Source organism: Pinus tabuliformis, chromosome 2_2 (genome assembly GCF_031772625.1).
Source record: "Pinus tabuliformis cultivar Carrire ecotype Pingquan chromosome 2_2, CPIR1, whole genome shotgun sequence".
In the NCBI taxonomy this organism is placed as follows: domain Eukaryota; kingdom Viridiplantae; phylum Streptophyta; class Pinopsida; order Pinales; family Pinaceae; genus Pinus; species Pinus tabuliformis.
The window spans coordinates 887,534,102-887,553,569 of NC_142300.1; the positions used below are offsets into that span (position 1 = coordinate 887,534,102).

Genomic DNA, 19,468 nt, shown 5'->3' on the forward strand with positions numbered 1-19,468 from the left:
CTCGAAGTGTATTCAAATTCAGGTATTGCTTCCCTTTTTGCAAAGTTACGTACTCTGAAATGCGAGCTCATGCTGTGGAACTATTGTTTGTCTTGTCTCAAGATGGAGATAAACGAAAATTAGCAGAACATCTTGAAGAAAAATATATGAAATGGTTAGCAAAACTTATTTCAACATCTTCAAATTTGGTCTTGGCGGTTCTTCCATGGCTCTGTTTGGCAGCGGAGGTGGTGGTATTTGCACCAAAGCAGCAGATGTAGGTGCTGATCTTGTTGGCAAGGTTGAGAGGAACATTCCTGAAGACGATCCACGCAACCCAGCTGTCATTGCTGATAATGTTGGTGACAATGTTGGAGATATCGCTGGTATGGGATCAGATCTATTTGGGTCCTATGACTGAATCTTCCTGTGCAGCTCTGGTTGTTGCATCCATATCATCATTTGAAAACTCTCATGATCTTACTGCCATGTGTTATCCCTTGCTTATTAGTTCAATGGGTATCATTGCTTGCTTAATCACAACTCTGTTTGCAACTAACATATTTGAGATCAAGGCTGTGAAGGAAATTGAGCCTGCATTGAAAAAGCAACGTATTATCTCCATAGTAGTGATGACTATTGGCATTGTTGCTGTAAGCCTAGTTGCATTGCCTTCATCCTTCACTATCTTCAATTTTGGTGCCCAGAAGGGTAAAGAACTGGGAGCTTTTCTTCTGTGGTGCTATTGGTTTGTGGTCTGGCCTTGTTATTGGTTTTGTCACTGAATACTGCACTAGTAATGCTTACAGCCCTGTCCAAGATGTTGCCGATTCATGCAGGACTGGAAGCAGCAACTAATGTTATATTTGGGTTGGCTGTGGGATACAAATCTGTTATTATATTTGCTATTGCAGTAAGCATTTTATGAAGCAAAGAAAGCTGCCGCAGTCGGAAAGTATTGTCATGTCAGGAACAGAAACGCGAATCAAGGTTAACCAATGGAAAAACAGTGATTCCCATCCAGCTTCGGCATGCAATATCTATTCTCGGGCAGTTCATTGAAGCTAGCAGACTGTTTCTACAGGAAGCTAGCAGACTGTTTCTACAGGAAGCTAGCAGACTGTTTCTACAGGAAGACAGAGACTGTTTCTACAGGAAGCCAGCGAACAGTTTCTACAGGAAAGTTTGAAAAGCGGGAAGCCAAAGGAGAAATCGGCCGAGATGCTAGCCAAGGAAGTCACCAGGGCCATCAAAGACAAGGGGAGAGATTTGGTTGCTCAGAGGATGAGCAACACTTTCAGTAGGGGGGTGATGATGAGCCCCAAAAATGTACAATTATTTGGGCTCATTCAACCTCCTAATTTGGCTTAGTCCACCATTCTCATTTGTTTATTGCATGTTTTTGATTATTTTTATGTTAATAGAGTGAATTTGGTTAGTCATTATGCCAACAAGTCTAATGGGTGCTTTGTGTAACCTTGTTGGTCAACTTGGAGACAAAATTGAAGGTCTTAATGAGCACTTGGCAGCCAAATTCGTGGGAGAACAAGCTAGAGGATTTGTAGGAAGGTGTCCCCCTCATTTATGGACCCTTACCTCGAATTCTCCACCATCAGCTCGGAGTTCAAAGGCCACCAAATCAATGAGCTCAAGGGCAGCCAAGCAAGTCAAGTTGGACTGCTGTTAACTACAAGTCTTGGGCAGCCAAGTCCCTAACTTTTAAGAGGATTGTTGGGTCCTCAAATTGTATAAATAAGAAGGCTTGGGGCCTCATTTTGGTTAGCTAGTTGGTAGTCATTTTTGTAGCTAGTTAGTCATTTTGTTTTAGCCATTAGTTAGCTAGCTTGTAGTTCGATTTTTAGGCCATGGATTAGCTTTGCTTTCAGCTCATTCTCAAGCTCTCCTTATGGACAGTTTTGATGTACTTTTCATTTCTTGATTAATAAAGATGGATCCAGCTTTGCACCAGATCTAAATCGTTCATGGGAGGCTGTAGTTCTTGGGGTTGGGCCCATCTCAAGCGCCCAGTACCTCCCTTGTTTATATTTATGTGTTTGCTGCGTTCTTGAAATAAAAATCTGCTCTTTAGATCTTGCTTTGTTATGGTAGTTGGTTTTGATGGGTAACGTAGCTTTTTATGCTTAGAATCGATTGGTAGGAGTTTGTTATGCATTTAGATCTTTTGGAATGCTCTTTCTCACGTGAAGTACATGGTTCTCTTTCCAAACAAAGCTGCTGTTCATTTATTTCATTGACAATTAGATTAAGTTAGCTAGGACTTGGTTTGTTTGCAAGAATTCATTGATTCGTTTAAATGAGCATTGTGCAAGGCATCTCTATCATCTTCATCACCTCCTCAAGTTCTATTTAACCTCTGTCTCACTCATTTAACCTCCAACTCTCTCATTTCCCACATAGCTCCATCTCCTTCAACTTTTGTTGGTTCCATCCTTCCAATCATCAAACCATTGCATACACTCTTCCCTCATCTGATTTTCCAACTTCTAAAGCCATCACCAGCCTTATTCCTACCTCACACATCTCCCCCTACCATTCCATTACTCCTCCATCACTCCAAACACTCACGGTAGGTCATCCTGTAGCCATTTGTAGACATCCTGTAGAAAACAGAGTATCCTGTAGGATCCTCTGCAGGCATCCTGTAGGAGGCCACTCTCTCGGTTGCTGAGCATCTGAATGCGAGGAACCTCTGTGGATGGATGCTAAGGATCCCTAGGGACCTCTCCTAGCCTCCCCAACCTGTCCCACGCTTTCCTTCCTTCTCCATCCCATCTGCACAACCAAACCCTAGTTAGCACAAGATCACAATCATTCCACATACTTAAAGGAAAAATACAAAAACATAACTTTCATGATGCAAGTAGTTTAGATCCATGCATTCTCACTTATTAGAGGTAATGACAACATTGGTAGAAGTTGCATTTACATTCCTTGCATTGTAGAGGTCAGACTAGTTAAATTAGGGTTTCCTAGGTTTACATGCTTTGATTTGCTTTTGGTTCATTTTTGTCAATTAAAGTAGCTTTCCTTTGAGATTAGCTTTCGTCCATCAATTAGCAAGCTTCTTCTGAGAGCCTATAGAAGTTGGCTTGAGCCCTAGCGGACTTGTGCCAGTTGACAAGTGACAGCTGCGACAAGAGCTAGTACTTGTGCATATAGCACCGTCGCTGCCAAGTTTGTACGAACTACGGGTTGATACAATGAGAGACAGGAAGCCCCAGGAGTTGTAGCATTATTGCTACAATACTGGAGCCCACCAGCAAGCTGTGAGAAACTCTTGATGAACTTTCCATAGTAGGTGCAAATGCCAATGAATCCTCAAAGTTTTTTCATGTTCCTCGGCTCTGGCCATTCTCTGATGGCCCTGATCTTCTCCTTCTGGACTCTCACTCCGTCCACTACTATGATGTGTCCTAAGTACAACATCTCCGTCAACCCAAACTCACACTTGGAGAGCTTGGCATAGAACTGCTGCTCCTGCAAGATATGCAACACTGTCTCTATATGCTGGAGATGTTCCTCCCAAGTCCTGTTGTAAATGAGGATATCATCAAAGAATACCAACACAAACTTCCTCAAGTGACTACGGAAGATGTGATTCATGCAGGACTGAAATGTAGCAGGGGTGTTGGTTAGCCCAAAGGGCATCACCAAGAACTCAAAGTGCCCATAGTGACACCTGAAGGCGGTCTTGGGAATGTCCTTCTCCCTCACGCGAATCTGATGGTACCCAGATCTCAAATCAATCTTTGAGAAAAATCGTGCTTTTCTCAACTCATCCATCAACTCGTCGATCCTGGGTATGGGGTACCTATTCTTTAATGTCCTCTTGTTCAGGGCCCTATAGTCAATGCACATCCTCAACATGTCGTCCTTCTTCTTCACCAACACCATGAAGAAGCAAAAGGACTCGTGCTCAGTCGAATGTGCCCAAGAGCCAGCAACTCCTGAATGGCCCGCTCCATCTCATCCTGATAGGCCTTGGGATACTTATAGGGGGTAGTAATCACTCCCTGAATACCCTGCTCAAGCTCAATGGTGTGCTCAAACCCCCGGTCCAGTGGCTGTCCTGGCGGAATCTCCCCAAACACTATGGCATACTGGTTGAGGATGGACTATATCTCTGGATGTACCGTCTGTCCTGTAGTCCCTGCCTCTGATGCACGCAGCTCCACTGCCCACTCTATGTCTCCCTTCCGGAACACTGCCTCCATCCGATGAGCCGAAACAGTCTGAGGTAGATATGTGTGTTGTCCCCATATCTTCTCATGCCTCCCTATCTTCTCATCATCCCACTCCATCTCTAGGGTCTTCCAATCTGTTGTGACCTTCCCTAGAGTGATAAGCCACTGAACACCCAGTATCACATTGGTGTCCGGAATATCAACCACGAAAAAGTGGTCAGTCAGTGTGTAGGCGCCCATCGTCACTGATAGCTCTGGAACATAACAAGCACACATCATGGTCTGATCTCCTGGGACCAAGGCTGAAAACCCATCGAAGCTCTCTGTTTGTATACCTCTCCGCTCAACCATTTGTGCATCGATGAAGTTGTGGGTTGCCCCACTGTCAACCAAAACTGATACTCGCTGGCCACGTACTGTCCCCGTACGCGTAGCGTCAGATACTTGGGAACTCCTCGCAACGCTGCAAGGGCCCCTCCGGTAGGTGCAAAAGATGCACCACCTGCTGCTGGCGGTGGAGGTGGCAAAGGTCCCTGCACGGCATGACTATCTCCTACCTCCACATGATCCTCATCATCCTCTTCCCCACTGCTCTCAGAGAAGACCTCAATAAAATGTGCTTTCCCAGCAGCACATCTATGTCCTAGTGCCCACGGCTCCTGACAGGTGAAGCACAACCGTTTCTTCTTCAGCTCCCTCCTGGCATCATCGTCAATTTGCGCTCGTCTTGGATTCCCCTTTGGAGGTGGAATCCTCACATCCTTCCCCTTAGACTGGAAAGTATGTCTCTGGGGGTAAGGTGTCCGGTTCCTGGGTAAGACATCCTGTAAATCCGGGTCCTGCTAATGGCGTCTTGGAGTGTGGCTAGTCTAGTGGATCGGACTAAACCCCAGAGTGACTCTACTAACCCTCAACATACATATAGATCCTTCGTGTCGTGGATAGATCTGGCACCATCACTGAGACCCTCGAGAAATCTGTAATGTAGGTCTCTGGGCTCCCTGTCTATTTGAGCCTCGTCAGCTCAACAAAATGCTGCTCTGGATCCCTCCAATGAATCGCTCCATCAATCTCCTGGTGAACTCGGCATATGTCGTCACTGTGGAGTGTCCGAGTGTAACCATCCCATCAAACCACCAATCCTGAGCCTCACCATCCAAATGCAATGTTGCCACCTTGATGGCCTCTGTCTTCGACATCTGTTTAAGCTAGAAATAAATGTCCAGCTTCTCCACCCAAGACTTTGCCGAACTGTTTGATGAACCATCAAACGTAGGCAAGTGGAGTCTACTGGTTGCATGGTGGGTGTCACCATAATGGTAATGTCGGTACCCTCTGTGATGGTCGCGGGGTCTACTATCCCGCTGGAGTTGAACAAAGTCTCTGAATGAAAGAGCATCCTTGAACTCCTGCCCATAGGCTTGGTACTCTGCAAAATAATCGCCCATATGACCGGGCTCTGCCTCCTACTGGGCTCCGGCCCCTGTGTTTGCCCCTAAGAAAGTGGGCATGGTAGAGCATGTAGGGGCATGTGAGGCCACCTGCTAAGTAGTATCATGCTACTCTGGCAAATGGTGGGACGCACCCGATCCCTCACCAACCTGGAAAACCCATGGGCTCTCACGCTGTCTAGCCTCTATTGCCATGAATCTCTGCCCCATCACCTCAATCTGCCTCGACAGATCCTGTACTGATTTGAGGAGCTTATCCACAAATCTCTTCCCGTCCTCATTTGCATCGGATCCTTCTGCTCTGCGTCCACCACAAGCTCCTTTTGTTCTGCGTCCACCACAGGCTCCTCCTGTTCTGCGTCCACTACCAGAACACAGTCTCCCTCTCCATAGGTCTTCTCCAACTACGCCCAATGTCTCTGTATCTCCTACCTCTGTAACAAATGTAGGGCTTTTCCCCGGTGTCATAGATTGCTAGCTCCACAGGATGAGCCAGATCTATGCTCTGATACCACTGTAATATCCCTTTCCTGGAATATTTCTCAAATACCAGCAAACCCCAATCAGAAAAACGTACAAGTGGTATAATAGCTGGAAAACTCACAGAGATGAAATAATGATAGTGTAGCAAACAACAATGTATACATGAAACGTAAACAAATACTCAAGGAATGCTAAGCCATTTTATTTACTGAGCAATAGAATGAGTACAGGAGGTGATCAGAAAGATGGCACCTTGACTTGCACAAGGAAAGTGAACAAATACACTCAAAATAGCAAAGGAATGGCCTCACACTGATCTGTGTCCCAACTGCTGGAAAACTGTCGTGTTGTTGCTGCTGCTGGAAATTGAATGAGGACTTGGGGCTGTTCCCCTCCTCAGAAAAGGTTGAAACTCTGGAATCGGACTCTACTCAAGAAACCCAGAAAAATGTAGAAAGATTTCCTGGAATGGTTGACCCTCGAAAATTACCCCCTTGGGGTTCTGCGCAGTCTCTCAAGGCTCTGCACTGCCACTAAATGAAACCCTCCAGAAATCTGCCTGAAACCTCTGCCAAATCCCTCCAATATGCAAGGGCTAATCCCCTGCTCAATCTCCCAGCACAAATCCTACTGCAAATCCTCAAGCCAGAACTCCTGCCAGAAAGAACTGCGTCATCCCCCAGTGTTGCGCAGTCCTCCAAGATGCTCAATCCTCCTGCCAGAAATACTGATGGAACTACTGCCAAAATGCTGATGGAAATACCTTGCCCGAGTAGGTGCTCGAAGTCCCCCAGGGCTAAGGGTGAGATCTCCGAACGGAGACACTTAATGTACTAAACAGTCCTGCAAACTAGCTAAACAGCCAGTGTGCTCTAAGTCGAAGTGACTAGCTCAAATGCACATCTCACCTCCTCCAATGTAATTCCTCTCTTGCCACGTGTTTCTTCCCTTCTACGCAGTCCCTCCAAGTGTCTGCATGGGCTCCATCTCTGCGTCCCCCTTTGGCCCCTTGGCTCCCCTTTAAGTCACAATGTTGTGCTACTAGGAAGTGACTTTTATTCTAAAAGTGAGTTATGTCCCTTTTTCTCACTTTTTATTTATAAATAACTATAGAAGGAAAAAATTGAGCAAAATCAAATATTCCAATTAGCTATGGCTAATTATGAATATTACAATGTTGCATAAATTACGAAAGTAGAATCTAAAATGATGTAATTTTTTAGTTTAAGGGGCTTGTTGGAAGGAAATGTTATAGTAAAATTTGGCAACCCAGTGGAAAGCCTCACTAGGTCTATGCAACAATGAGATCAACCACAACTATCACTTTAGTGGTTTTTCTCCTAATATTTTGTGATTAGATATTATCTCCACAAGCAAGGCCTTCCCAACAAGTATCAAAGACTTAAGTAACCCAAGGATTCCCAGGTTAAATACCCTCTAAGTAACCAACTAAACCTAAACTACTTAGAAATGTATTCAACAAGGTAATTCTCAATGTAAAAAAGAGATAAGGAAGTGATGGCTAAGTCTAGAGGGCTGAGGTCAGTCCTAGAGATGCTCAAATAGTTTCCAAAGACATACCACAATTAATTAAAGGATTTTTGTTATAAAATAGGTTTTGAGATAATGACACTTTACATCATGCAAAATTTATGACAGCAATGATAAAGTAGCACACAAATGATGGTTATCAATAAAATATTAAAGCCAAGCATATAGGTAAAAAGAGAGGCTAAAACAAAGTTTTCAATGGCTGAATTGGACACAACAGCTAGGAAAACCTAGATGTAAGCACTAGAATTATGGGTGAAAAATGCATAAATTGATGATATTCACTTTTCCAATGTAACAGATGCAAAACCTAGTTTCCGGACAATAATATATAAGGTGAATTATGCTATCTAATGAAGATTTTCCAAACCTGAACCATTTTTAACCATAAAAGAAAAAAGAAAAAATAGATTTTGTAGGATTGATACGCCTAGAATAGTGTCTTTCTCAATTGTTTATATGGAGTCAAACGATAGAGGTCATAGGTGGGAGACCTTGTGTGGGTAAGATTAACAAGCATGGATACTCAATCCGTCCCATAAATAATGCTCATCTCAAAGTGGTGAACAATGTGGCTTCAAGGCCATGAAATTCCATCATCTTGTGTTGGATGTCCTCATAATAGTGTTGGAGGAGTGTCAAGCCATCCTTAATGGCACTTGAAACGTATCTAGAAAGCAACATCTAAAATACACTGTCAAAATCAAGTGAGATTATCATCATAGGTTTAGCAACCATAAAGGTATTATAGTGGACCATATCTAATGCAAAAGGCGCAAGGGTACTTCACACAAGCATTGTCTTCAAATGTCTTACTAGCTGATGATTTTTAAACAAGTTACCACACTTATAGTTGGGAGGGTTATCCAAAGGCCCTATTAGGTACATCCAACCTAAGGGGAGGAACTGTTAGTTTCTGTAGCATCAGATGTCTAGCCACGAAATTTGGTGGAGACGCTAGAATACATGAGATCTCCAAAAGCCATAAATCATTTCTGGAAATTCCACCTAGAGATGGCTTAATTAGATTATTAGCTAATTTTTAAATATTTGCTAAGTCTAAATTTAGGGAATATGATTAATTAATCAAAATTAATTAAGTCAAGGTTAGAATATTCTAGAAAATCACACGGATCGATCCAAGAATGATTTGAGCCATTGATTAAGATTTAATCTTGGTTGTTGGAGTCCAACAGGAAGATATAAGAAGGGATTGATGTTGTGATGGAGAAGACACCAGAGACACTTGGAGAATTCGATTTTCCATATTAGCGGCAGTCAGTTTCTGTTGATTTGGAGTAGCATCAGATGTGATCTAGCCATGAAAATTTGTGGAGAGGCTAAATCACATGAGATATCCAAGACCCAAAAATGGTTTGGGCAGATTCTAACCGGTTTGGGAGATATTAAAATATTAATGGGTATTAATATAAAACTAGGTTAGAAGGTTCCAAAAGTCATTGATCAAGCCAAATCTAATCTTAGTTGTTGATTAGAGATTTAATCTTGGTCATTGATGCACTAATGAGAAAAGTATAAGAAGAGGCTTGAAGGTCAGTTGGAGAATACAATAGAGTGATTAGTTATTCATTTTGCTAGAGCGGGGTTGCCAAGCAAGTTGAATCAGTGATCAGCAGCGATGGGCAGTGAGTACGAGGTAGAGAGGCAGGGACAATGCTGGGAGACCAGCACAGAAGCGAAGAGAGCCAGAGCAGAGCAACAGTCAGTCCAGGCTACACAGAACCCAGTAGAGGAAGCGCAGAGCCCAGAGAGATTGTGTCATCCACGTAGAGGGCAGAGGGAGTGACGAAAAGGCTCCCAGAGGCTATGCAGTGCCTCAGAGGGCTAATGCAGAGAGTCTTAGCGCTGACGCAAGTTAGTAGGAGGCTGATGTAGAGGCTAAGAGGAACAACACTAAGCTTCAATTGTGCCGGAGAGGGTTTCGTGGGACAGGTTTTTTGAATACCTGTTTCCGGATATAGAGGTATTGTTGTCACGTATTTTTCTCTGTCGGGTGAGCCAGATTAGGCACCCAGTTGTACTCAGATATACTGGTTAATAATAAAACCCTCTGAATAGTTGCACTGGTTTTCCCACATTGGGCTTTTCCGGGGACATTGGTCCAAAAATAATGGTGTCACTTGTGTGCTTGTTTTCTTTTAGTTGATGATTTGTAGATGTTGATACTGTACTTGTGTTTATTTTCAGTATTTACATAGTAAATAACTTGTTAAGCAATTAAACAAGTAGGAGAAATAAACTAGATAGTACAGGAAGAATTTCTAACGGGTTAGACTTAGAAATTCCAACATGGTATCAGTGCATGGTTGCAGATCACAGGAAAACTGAAGGAATCAGCCGAGTAGAGCATTTTCCGCAGATTCAACAGTCCCGAGTGACAGAGCTGATCCTTGCAGAAGGCGACAGAGGAAGGAATAGAGAGACTGTGTCATCATTTTGGGCCAGAGAGAGGCAGCGCAGAGGCTAGGGAGGTAGAATCAGGCTCACACAGAGGCCAGGAGGGCTGATGCAGTTGGCTAGGGGAACCGATTTGCCAGTGCCGGGATTGGGCAGAGCCAAGTGGCTCAATACTTTAGTTGCTGGGGCATAGGAGGCTGTGGATAATTTGTAGAGCGAAGCTAGTGGGGTACTGTGGTCAGAACAGTACCTAACAGGGCAAGACCAAGGTGGAGGGAGTTGCTGCTGAGGCGGATTTCTAGCCAAGAAATTTGGATCAGTGTTGCAGTTGCACAAACAATCGGAGTGGGGCAACTTGACGTTGGCAGAAGGATTTCTAGAAGGGAAATCGAGACTCAGGGGAGTCAAACTGAGAACTTCCAGACGAGAAGTTGAGACACCCGGAGGAGTCGAAAGAAGAGCAGCGAGATGGCCATGAACGGGCTGAGAGATTAGGATAAGCTGGACAGAGCATCCAACTTTGTGGTCTGGAAGGCCAGGATCTTGTCCATATAGACAGACATCGCCTCAAGGGCTTCGTCTCGAGAGTGATATCTATCCTAGTTGACCTGGTAGCTAATGAAAGGTACGAGGAGGAAATGGATAAGGCTAAGTGCATCATCCTTGATGGGGTCAAGGATCATGTGTGGCATACCGAGCCGAGAAGGAAACGACAAAGGAGATGTGGGATGCCTTGAATACATTGTACCAACATACTTCTGTGCAGAGGAAGATGCTCCTGTAGAATCAACTAAGGGCATACCAGATGTAGAAGGGAAAGTAGATAGATCACTTCCTCCGTCGATTGAAGGAGATCTAGGACCAGCTAACTTCTATAGGGACCATGCCGGATGAGGAGATGTTGGTGAGGACCACACTTAACGTAGTCTCCGAGGAGTGGGAGACATTTATCCAAAGCATACTGGGCAGGGTGAGTCTTCCAGATTGGGAAGAACTATGGGAGACTCTTCGCCAAGAGGAGATCAGGTAGTTGAGCAAGGTGGGGAGTAGCGGAAAATGGTCAAGATCAAGGAGGAAGAAGAGGATGCAGCTCTAGCATCTGTGTGAAAGCAGGAGAAGAGGAAGAAGAAGGACCTCTCCAAGGTCAAGTGCTTCCATTGTGGAGAACTGGGTCATTTTGTGAACCAGTGTTCTAGGAAGAAGAGTAAAGGAGATGCTTCAAACTCGAAGGCAGCGCCTGCGAAGGCGGAGAAAGAAGTCAAGGACAATGACGATTGTGTCATGAGTGCTCATGTGCCACTTGAGAAGAAGTGGGGAGACATCGAGCTGTAGTCAGACGGACTACAGATGATGAGGGGCAGAATCCTTGAGGTACCCAACCTCTTGGATTATACCTGGCTACGGGAGCCCCAAAGAGGAGTTGCAAGACTAGCGGATGTAGGTAGAAACGGATGCGGATGAAGCAGCAAAGAGTGCTACAGTGCAGGAGTTCCTAGACAACCGTGAGGCTAGCAGGCTGCAACAGTGCAAGAGGCACGGAAGTGTTGCACTAGTGCATGATGGAATGGAGAGGTGTGCAATGGTGCGAGATGCATGGAGTTGTTGCAGCAATGCAAAGGTCAGTAGAGGGAGAACTTGTTAGTGGCAGGGGGAGATTCAACATCGAGAGTGTTTCTAGCCTGACAGGGTTGTCAAAAGTTGGGTGGATCAGTTACTTAGTTATTAGTAACTGAGTTGCAGCGCAGTAGCAGTATGTAGTAGCACGACGAGAGGGGTTGCAGTGCAGATGCAGTGCTGGGAGGATGGACCAGCAGCAGCACGGATGTAGAGGGAGCTGTTGTACGGATGCAGCAGTGGCAGGGGCAGAGCCATGGGAAGCAATACAAGATGTAGCAGTGCACAGGATGTTGGTTAGGGAGGCCTAGCATCAGCATAGGTACTGGTGCCGGATAATCAGTGTGATGCTCAGTGAGGAGTATTACTAGCGCACAGTCCTCGCTAAGAGGGAGTGTTGATTTGGGGTAGCATTAGATGTGCTCTAGCCATGAGAATTTGTGGAGAGGCTAAAGCACATGAGATCTCCAAGACCCATAAATGGTTTGGGAAGACTCTAATTGGTTTGGGAGATATTTAAAATAATTAATATTTTTAGTGGAGTTCCTAAGTCTAAACTTAGGAAATATAAATATTAATGGGTATTAATATAAAACTGGGTTAGAAGGTTCCAAAATTCATGGATCAAGCCAAATCTAATCTTATTCATTGATTAGAGATTTAATCTCGGTCGTTGATGGACCAACGAGAAAAGTATAAGAAGAGGCTTGTGGGTCAGTTGGAGAATACACCAGAGTGATCAGTCATTCATTTTGCTAGAGCGGGGTTGCTAAGCAAAGTTGTATCAGTGATCAGTAGTGAGGGGCAGTGAGTATGAGGCAGAGAGGCAGGGACAATACTGGGATACCAACACAGAAGCGAAGAGAGCCAAAGCAGCGAGCAGTTCAGGCTATGCAAAGCCTAGCAGAGGCAGCGCAAAGCCCTGAGAGACTGCGTCATCCACTCAGAGGGCAGAGGGAGTGATGCAGAGGCTCCCAGAGGCTGCGTAATGCCTTAGAGGGCTAACACAAGTCAGCAGGAGGCTGATGTAGAGGCCAGAAGGGCCAACGCTGAGCTTCAGTTGTGTCGAAGAGGGTTTCGTGGGACAGGTTTTCTGAATACCTGTTTCCAGATATAGAGGTATTGCTGCCGTGCATTTTTCTCTATCGCGTGAGCCGGATTAGGCACCCAGTTGTACTCAGATAGGCTGCTTAATAATATAACCCTCTGAATAGCTGCACTTGTTTTCCCACATTGGGTTTTTCCGGGGACATTGGTCCAAAAATAACGGTGTCACTTGTGTTCTTGTTTACTTTTAGTTGATGATCTGTATTGTACTTGTGCTTATTTTCAGTATTTACATGGTAAATAACTTGTTGAGCACTTAAACGAGTAGGAGAAATAAACCAGATAGTCCAAGAAGAATTTCTAACGGGTTAGACTTATAGATTCCAATAGTTGCTGGAGAGTTCGAGCTTCAATGAGGAAGAACAGATAATAACAAGCAGAGACAGTGAGGATGGAGAAAGATTTCCAAATCCAGTGAGTGCATTTGCAGAGAGGCAGAAGAGCCACAGAGAGGTTGATGCAGAGATTGCGTAGAAGCTTCTAGAGGAAGTTCGATTTGCATATTTAGAAAATCATTTCATTGTTCTGGTGGCAGAAGAATTTTTGCAGAGGCCAGGAGAAGTGTTTTCAGAGTCGGTGGAAAGTAGACGAATCAGCTTAGATTGAGATCCAAGCCATACGGATTAGAGTGTGCGCAGAGCGCACACAAAGGGTGATGCAGGGAAATCTATAGAGGGTTTCAGAGAACAGTCTTCAGAGCCGGATTTGCCTGTGGGGTAAGGAAAATTTCTCAATAGATTTTTCCCAGTATTTTTCTCTATAAGATTGCCAGATTCGGCTTCCATATTATTGTACTTAGATTTCACTGTTGCATAATAACAAAAACCCTCAACTGTTGCACTGGTTTTCCCAAGTTGGGTTTTTCTAGGGACTTTTGTCCAGAAATAACGATGTCATATTTTTATGTGTGTGTGCTAAATTTTCTCAGTTTCCAATGCTATTTTTTCTGCAAATTTGTGAAGGTTGATGTGTGTTTAATTTGTTGTTACCGTAACAATAGAATGAATAATTAATTTATCAGTTAGAAGAATTAATATTAGTTGCTGCAATAGGATTTCAGTTTTGAAATTTTCACATGGTATCAGAGCGTAAGTGATTAATCGAGAAGATCAGAAGTGGAGAAAGGAATTTCACTGTTCAGATTGAGTAGCAGGCCGAAATTCTCAGAGCCCAGGGCAAGCAAATCAAATTCCTTGGGGAAGTTCGATTTTTAGTTGCAGGATTGTAGAAAATTTGAGTTGCCCATAATAGTGATTCTAGCAGGCAGAGGGAGCAACAACAGCTCAGATTTTCACTGAGCAGATTCCTTGGTTGGATGCAGAGATTTTTGCAACAAGTTGCAGCAACAAAATTAGTGTCGGGTAGAAGAGAAATGCACACACCATAGGGGGAAATTTCTCTCAAGGGATCTCGATTTTTAGAGATCTAATTATCCAACTGCACAATGGTAGGAGTTGTGAGCATATTTCATCACTCGAGAAGGGAGTGCATGTAGCAGATCTAGCAGTCGAGCAAATGGAAAGAAGGAGATTCCTGTTTATTTTTTGATTTTTTATTTTTGTAGATTTTGCAACTTTGTAGAGATGTCCATACGAGATTGCCAGAGGAGGTCGTACGAGTTAGACAGAATGTAGATCTGGGCAGCAAATCGACTTCTAGTTGTCGGAGACAAGTGCGAGTTGTCTAGTACAGGTTGCAAAGAAAAGAAAGGTCCCAGTAAGGAACAAGGCTCAAAATGAGATAATGACGCACCATATCCATGAGGAGGAGTACGAGACTCCAGTATGCCAAATGGACAGGGCCCATTGAGGTGTCCTCCTTATGGATCATCACCTTGCTACGGGGTCCCACAATATTCAGTAGCGGATGGATCAGTGTCAGAGATGTAGTTAGATTCTAGAGAAACTGTTGCAGACTAGTGGTAGTTAGATGCTGAGGAGCGTAGTGCATTGTTGGAAGCAGTGCAGAGTGGTATCGTGCAGAGCCAGTAGTAGCGCATATTCTTCAGTAGAAAGTGCAGGTGCTAGTAGAATTTAAGACTTCAGCGATAGATGCAACAAACAAAGTTGATTCAGTATTTCAGATGCTTCTTAGTTGTAGTTGTTGCAGTTGCAGCAATAATAGATGAGAGGGAGTTGTAGTGCAGATGCAGAGTTGGCAGAAGTACAACAGTGTCAGCAGTAGCACAAATGCAACATCAGAGTTACGTAGTAGTTTGTGGGAAGAAACAACAATGTTGAAATTTCTAAATCTAACACATCAAAAATCCCTACTGCATTATCTGGTTTTTTATCTCCTACTTATGCTTTCCATTAACAAGTTATTTATAAATATAAATACCGAAATAAACACAAATGAAGCCTTAACACATATACAGATCAACAACTGAAATAACTGAGACAATCACATAAGGGACACCATTATTTTTGGACAATCATCCCAAAAAAACCCAATGTGGGAGAACCGGTGCAGTAGATATGAGGGTTTTATTATTATGCAGTTTTTGAATACAGCTAGGGTGCCTGAAATGGCTCACCCAACAGAATGCCCTCGGCAGTAGTACCTATCTTCGAAGACGAATATTCTGGCTAATCAACAACCAGATGATGAGCTCCACAGTGACTGTTCCTTAGCTAGACAATGAAAGTTGCTCCAAGCTTCTTTCTGGAACTGCGTCACCCACTAGAGATTGTGTCACCCTCCTTCGACTCTGTGTCAGCTCACCAGCACTTAGTCTACCCCACGAAAATCACCCAGCGCTACCTCTTGGCCCTGTGTCAGCTCTATTAACCCCTATGCAGCTAGTGCAGCCTTTGCGCCAGCCACTTAGCTCTCTGCGTCAGCCCTCTGGCCCTCTGTGTCACCTACGTTGGCTTCCTCAGCCTTTGCGTCAGTCCCTGCTGCCTTTGCATCAACCTTTCTAGGCTCTGCGCTATCTCTCTGGCACTATCTATGCCTCTCTACTATGTATTCTCGGCTTTCTACCAAACTAGCCCTCACTGCAAAAGATCACTAGTTCGATTCTCTCAGCAAACCCCGCTCTAGAAAATCGAACTGACTGATCAAATTTGGTGTGTCTCCAACTGACCTTCAAGCCTCCTCTTATACGTTTCCTATTGAGTTTTAAATGGTCGAGATTAAGTCCCTAATCAATAGCTAAGATTAGATTTGGCTTGATCCTTGTCTCTTGGAACCTTCTAACCCAAAATTATATTAATACACATTAATATTTTAATTTTCATAAGTTTATACTTAGGACCCCATTAAAAATATTAATTATTTTAATATCTCCTCATTTGGGTAGAATTTCTTAAACTATTTCTTGGTTTTGGAGATATCATGTGCTCTAGCCTCTCCACCAATTTTCATGGCTAGAGCACATCCGGTGATACCACAAATTAACACTCCCTCTTAGTGAGGAATGTGCTCTAGTAATGCTTCACCATGGAAACATCACATTGATCCTCCGCACAGGTACTTGTGTTGATGCTTGGCATGTTGCCTCACATCATCTGCACTGCTACTTCCTATACTACTGCCCATGACACTGCCATTGCCACTACTACATCTGTACTGCAGCTCCCTCTCAAAATGCTGCCCATGTTGCCCATAACACTGCCACTGCTAACTGCTGCACTGCAACTAAGTTACCAAGAAGTAGATAACTGACTTCTCCCAAATACTAACATCCCAGTCAGTCTGAAAGCCTTGTGAAACTGAAGCTACCTCTTCTACTATCCTATGCTCCCTCTATTGCCACTGCGTTGCTGCATACACCTCTGTGGCTCTCACACTACTACAACCTCCACTGCGCTGCCTCAGATTTCTGCACCCAAGCACTGCCTTGCTGCTCCACTACACTTTGCTCCACCCGACCCCTGTGATCTTGCTACTGTCGTTAAGGGCTCCTGTAGCCAGATATCATCCAAGAGTTTGGGCACCTCAAGGATCCTGCCCCTAGTATGTAGTCCTCCTGACTATAACTCGATGTCTCCCCACCTCTTCTCTAGAGGTGCATGAGCACTCATGGCACGAACGTCATCAGTCTTGACCTCTTTCTCTGCCTTTGCTGGATCTGCTTTTGAATCGGAAGCCTCTCCCTTGTTTTTCTTCCTGGGACACTAGGATGCATAATGTCCCAGCTCCCCACAATGGAATCACTTTACCTTGGAGATGTCCTTCTTCTTCCTCTTCCCTTGTTGTCCCACAGATGCTAGAGCCGCATCCTCGTCCTCCTCTTTCTTGATTCGACCTCCCTTGCTACTACTTCCCGTCTTAGTCATCCTCCTGATCTCTTCTTGGCAAAGAACTGCCCACATCTTCTCCCAACCAGGAAGAGTAGCCCTGCCCAAAATCCTTTGGACAAACGTCTCCCACTCCTCGGAGACTGCATTCAGGGCAGTCCTGACCATAAATTTTGGATCCAATGTAGAGCCCACAAAGTAAGTTGGTCGCAACCTCCTACAACTTGAGAAGGAATGGATCTATCTACTCTCCCTTCTGCATCTGATACGACCGCAACTGATTCTCCAATAACATATTACGTTGCATGGAAGAGCCCTGTTATAATATGGTCAGGGTGTCGCACATCTCCTTTGTTGTGTTATTTTCAGCAATATGTGGGATGAAATGATCTTTGACCCTGTCTAGGATCATACACTTCGCCCTCACCATTGCATCCTCTTAATTCTCATTCTCAGTTGGGTCAACTGGGATAGTCACGGTTCTCAAGGAAAAGTCCTTGATGGGATGTCGATCCAGGACTGCCAGGATCCCGGCCTTCTGGATGACAAAGTTGGAAGCCCCGTCTAACTTGCCTGATCCCTCAGTCTGTTCACTGCCATTTTGGCTCCTCTTTTGGAATCCCTCTGAGTCTCGACTTCCCTTCTGGAAATCTCCCTCTAAGTCCTAATTTCCCTCTTGGAAATCCTCTGGCCAATTTTCGAACCGCTCCTCTCCAATCCTCCTTGCAACTGCAACTCAGATCAGGATTTCTTGGCTAGAAATCCATCAAGGTAGCGACTCCCTCTGCCTTGGTTCTGTCTCTGTAGAAACTATTCTGCTTCGACAGATATAGTGTACCACCAGCTCCTCAAATCACAATCTACCCATAGCTCCCCAAGCCCCAGCAACCGAAGAAACTGAGCCTTTCAGGCTCTGCGCAATCCTGACAATAGCTAAATCTGCACCTCCTGGCCACAACGTCGATCCTTCCTCGCTGACAAAGATGACCGGGCACTACGTAGGTCTACTTTTCCCCTCTGCTTCTGCGCTGACCCTCCTCCTAGCTGGAAAAGATGACGCAAGTTCTACGTCACTTCCTCTCTAGGGGCTTCTGCTCTGGAACAACGTTGTCTCTCGGGACCACTGCTACTGCTGCAAATTTTTCATATTCCTGCTGGTACCTTCAGTTCTCATGTGATCTGCAATCCTCTGATACCATGTTGAAATTTCTAAATCTGACACATCAGAAATCCCTATTGCATTACCTAGTTTATTATCTCCTACTTGTTCTTTCCATTAACAAGTTATTTATAATATAAATACCAAAAATAACACAATGCACCTTAACACATATACAGATCAACAACTGAAATAACTAAGACAATCACACAAGGGACACCGTTATTTTTGGACAATAGTCCCTGGAAAAACTCAATGCGGGAAAACCAGTGCAGCAGATAGGAGGGTTTTATTATTATGCAATTTTTGAATACAACTAAGGTGCCAGAAAATGGCTCACCCAACAGAGAATGCCCTTGGCAGTAGTACCTGTCTTTGGAGACAAATATTCTGGTTGATCAACAACTGGATGATGAGCCCCACAGTGACTGCTCCTTAGCTGGACAGCAAAAGCTGCTCCAAGTTTCCTTCTGGAATTGCGTCACCCACTAGAGACTATGTCACCCTCTTTCGGCTCTGCGTCAGCTCACCAACACTCAGTCTGCCCGTGTGAAAATAACCCAGCATTGCCTCTTGGCCCTGCATCAGTTCTACTAGCCTCTATGTAGCTACTGCAGCCTTTGCGTTAGCCACTTAGCTCTCTACGTCAGCCCTCTGGCCCTTACATCCCACGCTAGCCTCTCAGCCTTGCATCAGTCCCAACTGCCTCTGCGTCAACCTTTCCAGGCGCTGCACTGTCTCTCTAGCACTGTCTCTGCCTCTCTGCTATGTATTTCGGCTTTCTACCGAACTACCCTCACTGCAATAGATCACTAATTCGATTCTCTCAGTAGACCCCGCTCCAGAAAATCAAATGACTGATCAAATTTGGTGCGTCTCAATTGACCGTCAAGCCTCACATACTTTTCCTGTTGAGTCTTCAACGGCCAATATTAAGTCCTAATCAATGGATAAGATTAGATTTCACTTGATCCTCATCTCTTGGAAACTTATAACCCAAATTATATTAATACACATCAATATTTTAATTTTCTAAGTTTATACTTAGGAATCCATTAAAAATATTACTTATTTTAATATCTCCTTCATCGAGTAGAATTTCTCTAAAGATTTCTGGGTTTTGGAGATCTCATGTGCTTCAGCCTCTCCACCATTTTCATGGCTAGAGCACATCCGATGCTACCACAAATCAACAAACCAGACATCAATAACGTGACAGGAGGTGATATAGAGACAGAGTGTTGTGGCAGGATGTGC

General features: G+C 44.3%; 1 protein-coding gene across 1 annotated transcript in view; it reads left to right on the top strand.

The window, feature by feature from the left end:
* Positions 1-205: 205 nt before the first annotated feature.
* Positions 206-19,468, top strand: part of LOC149195871 (pyrophosphate-energized vacuolar membrane proton pump 1-like) — a 120,915-nt gene continuing 101,652 nt past the window's right edge. Inside the window, exons 1-3 of the mRNA XM_089408051.1 lie at positions 206-365; positions 415-690; positions 789-892. Coding sequence (XP_089264177.1) covers positions 206-365; positions 415-690; positions 789-892 — 540 coding nt within the window. The remainder of the gene's footprint in view (positions 366-414; positions 691-788; positions 893-19,468) is intronic.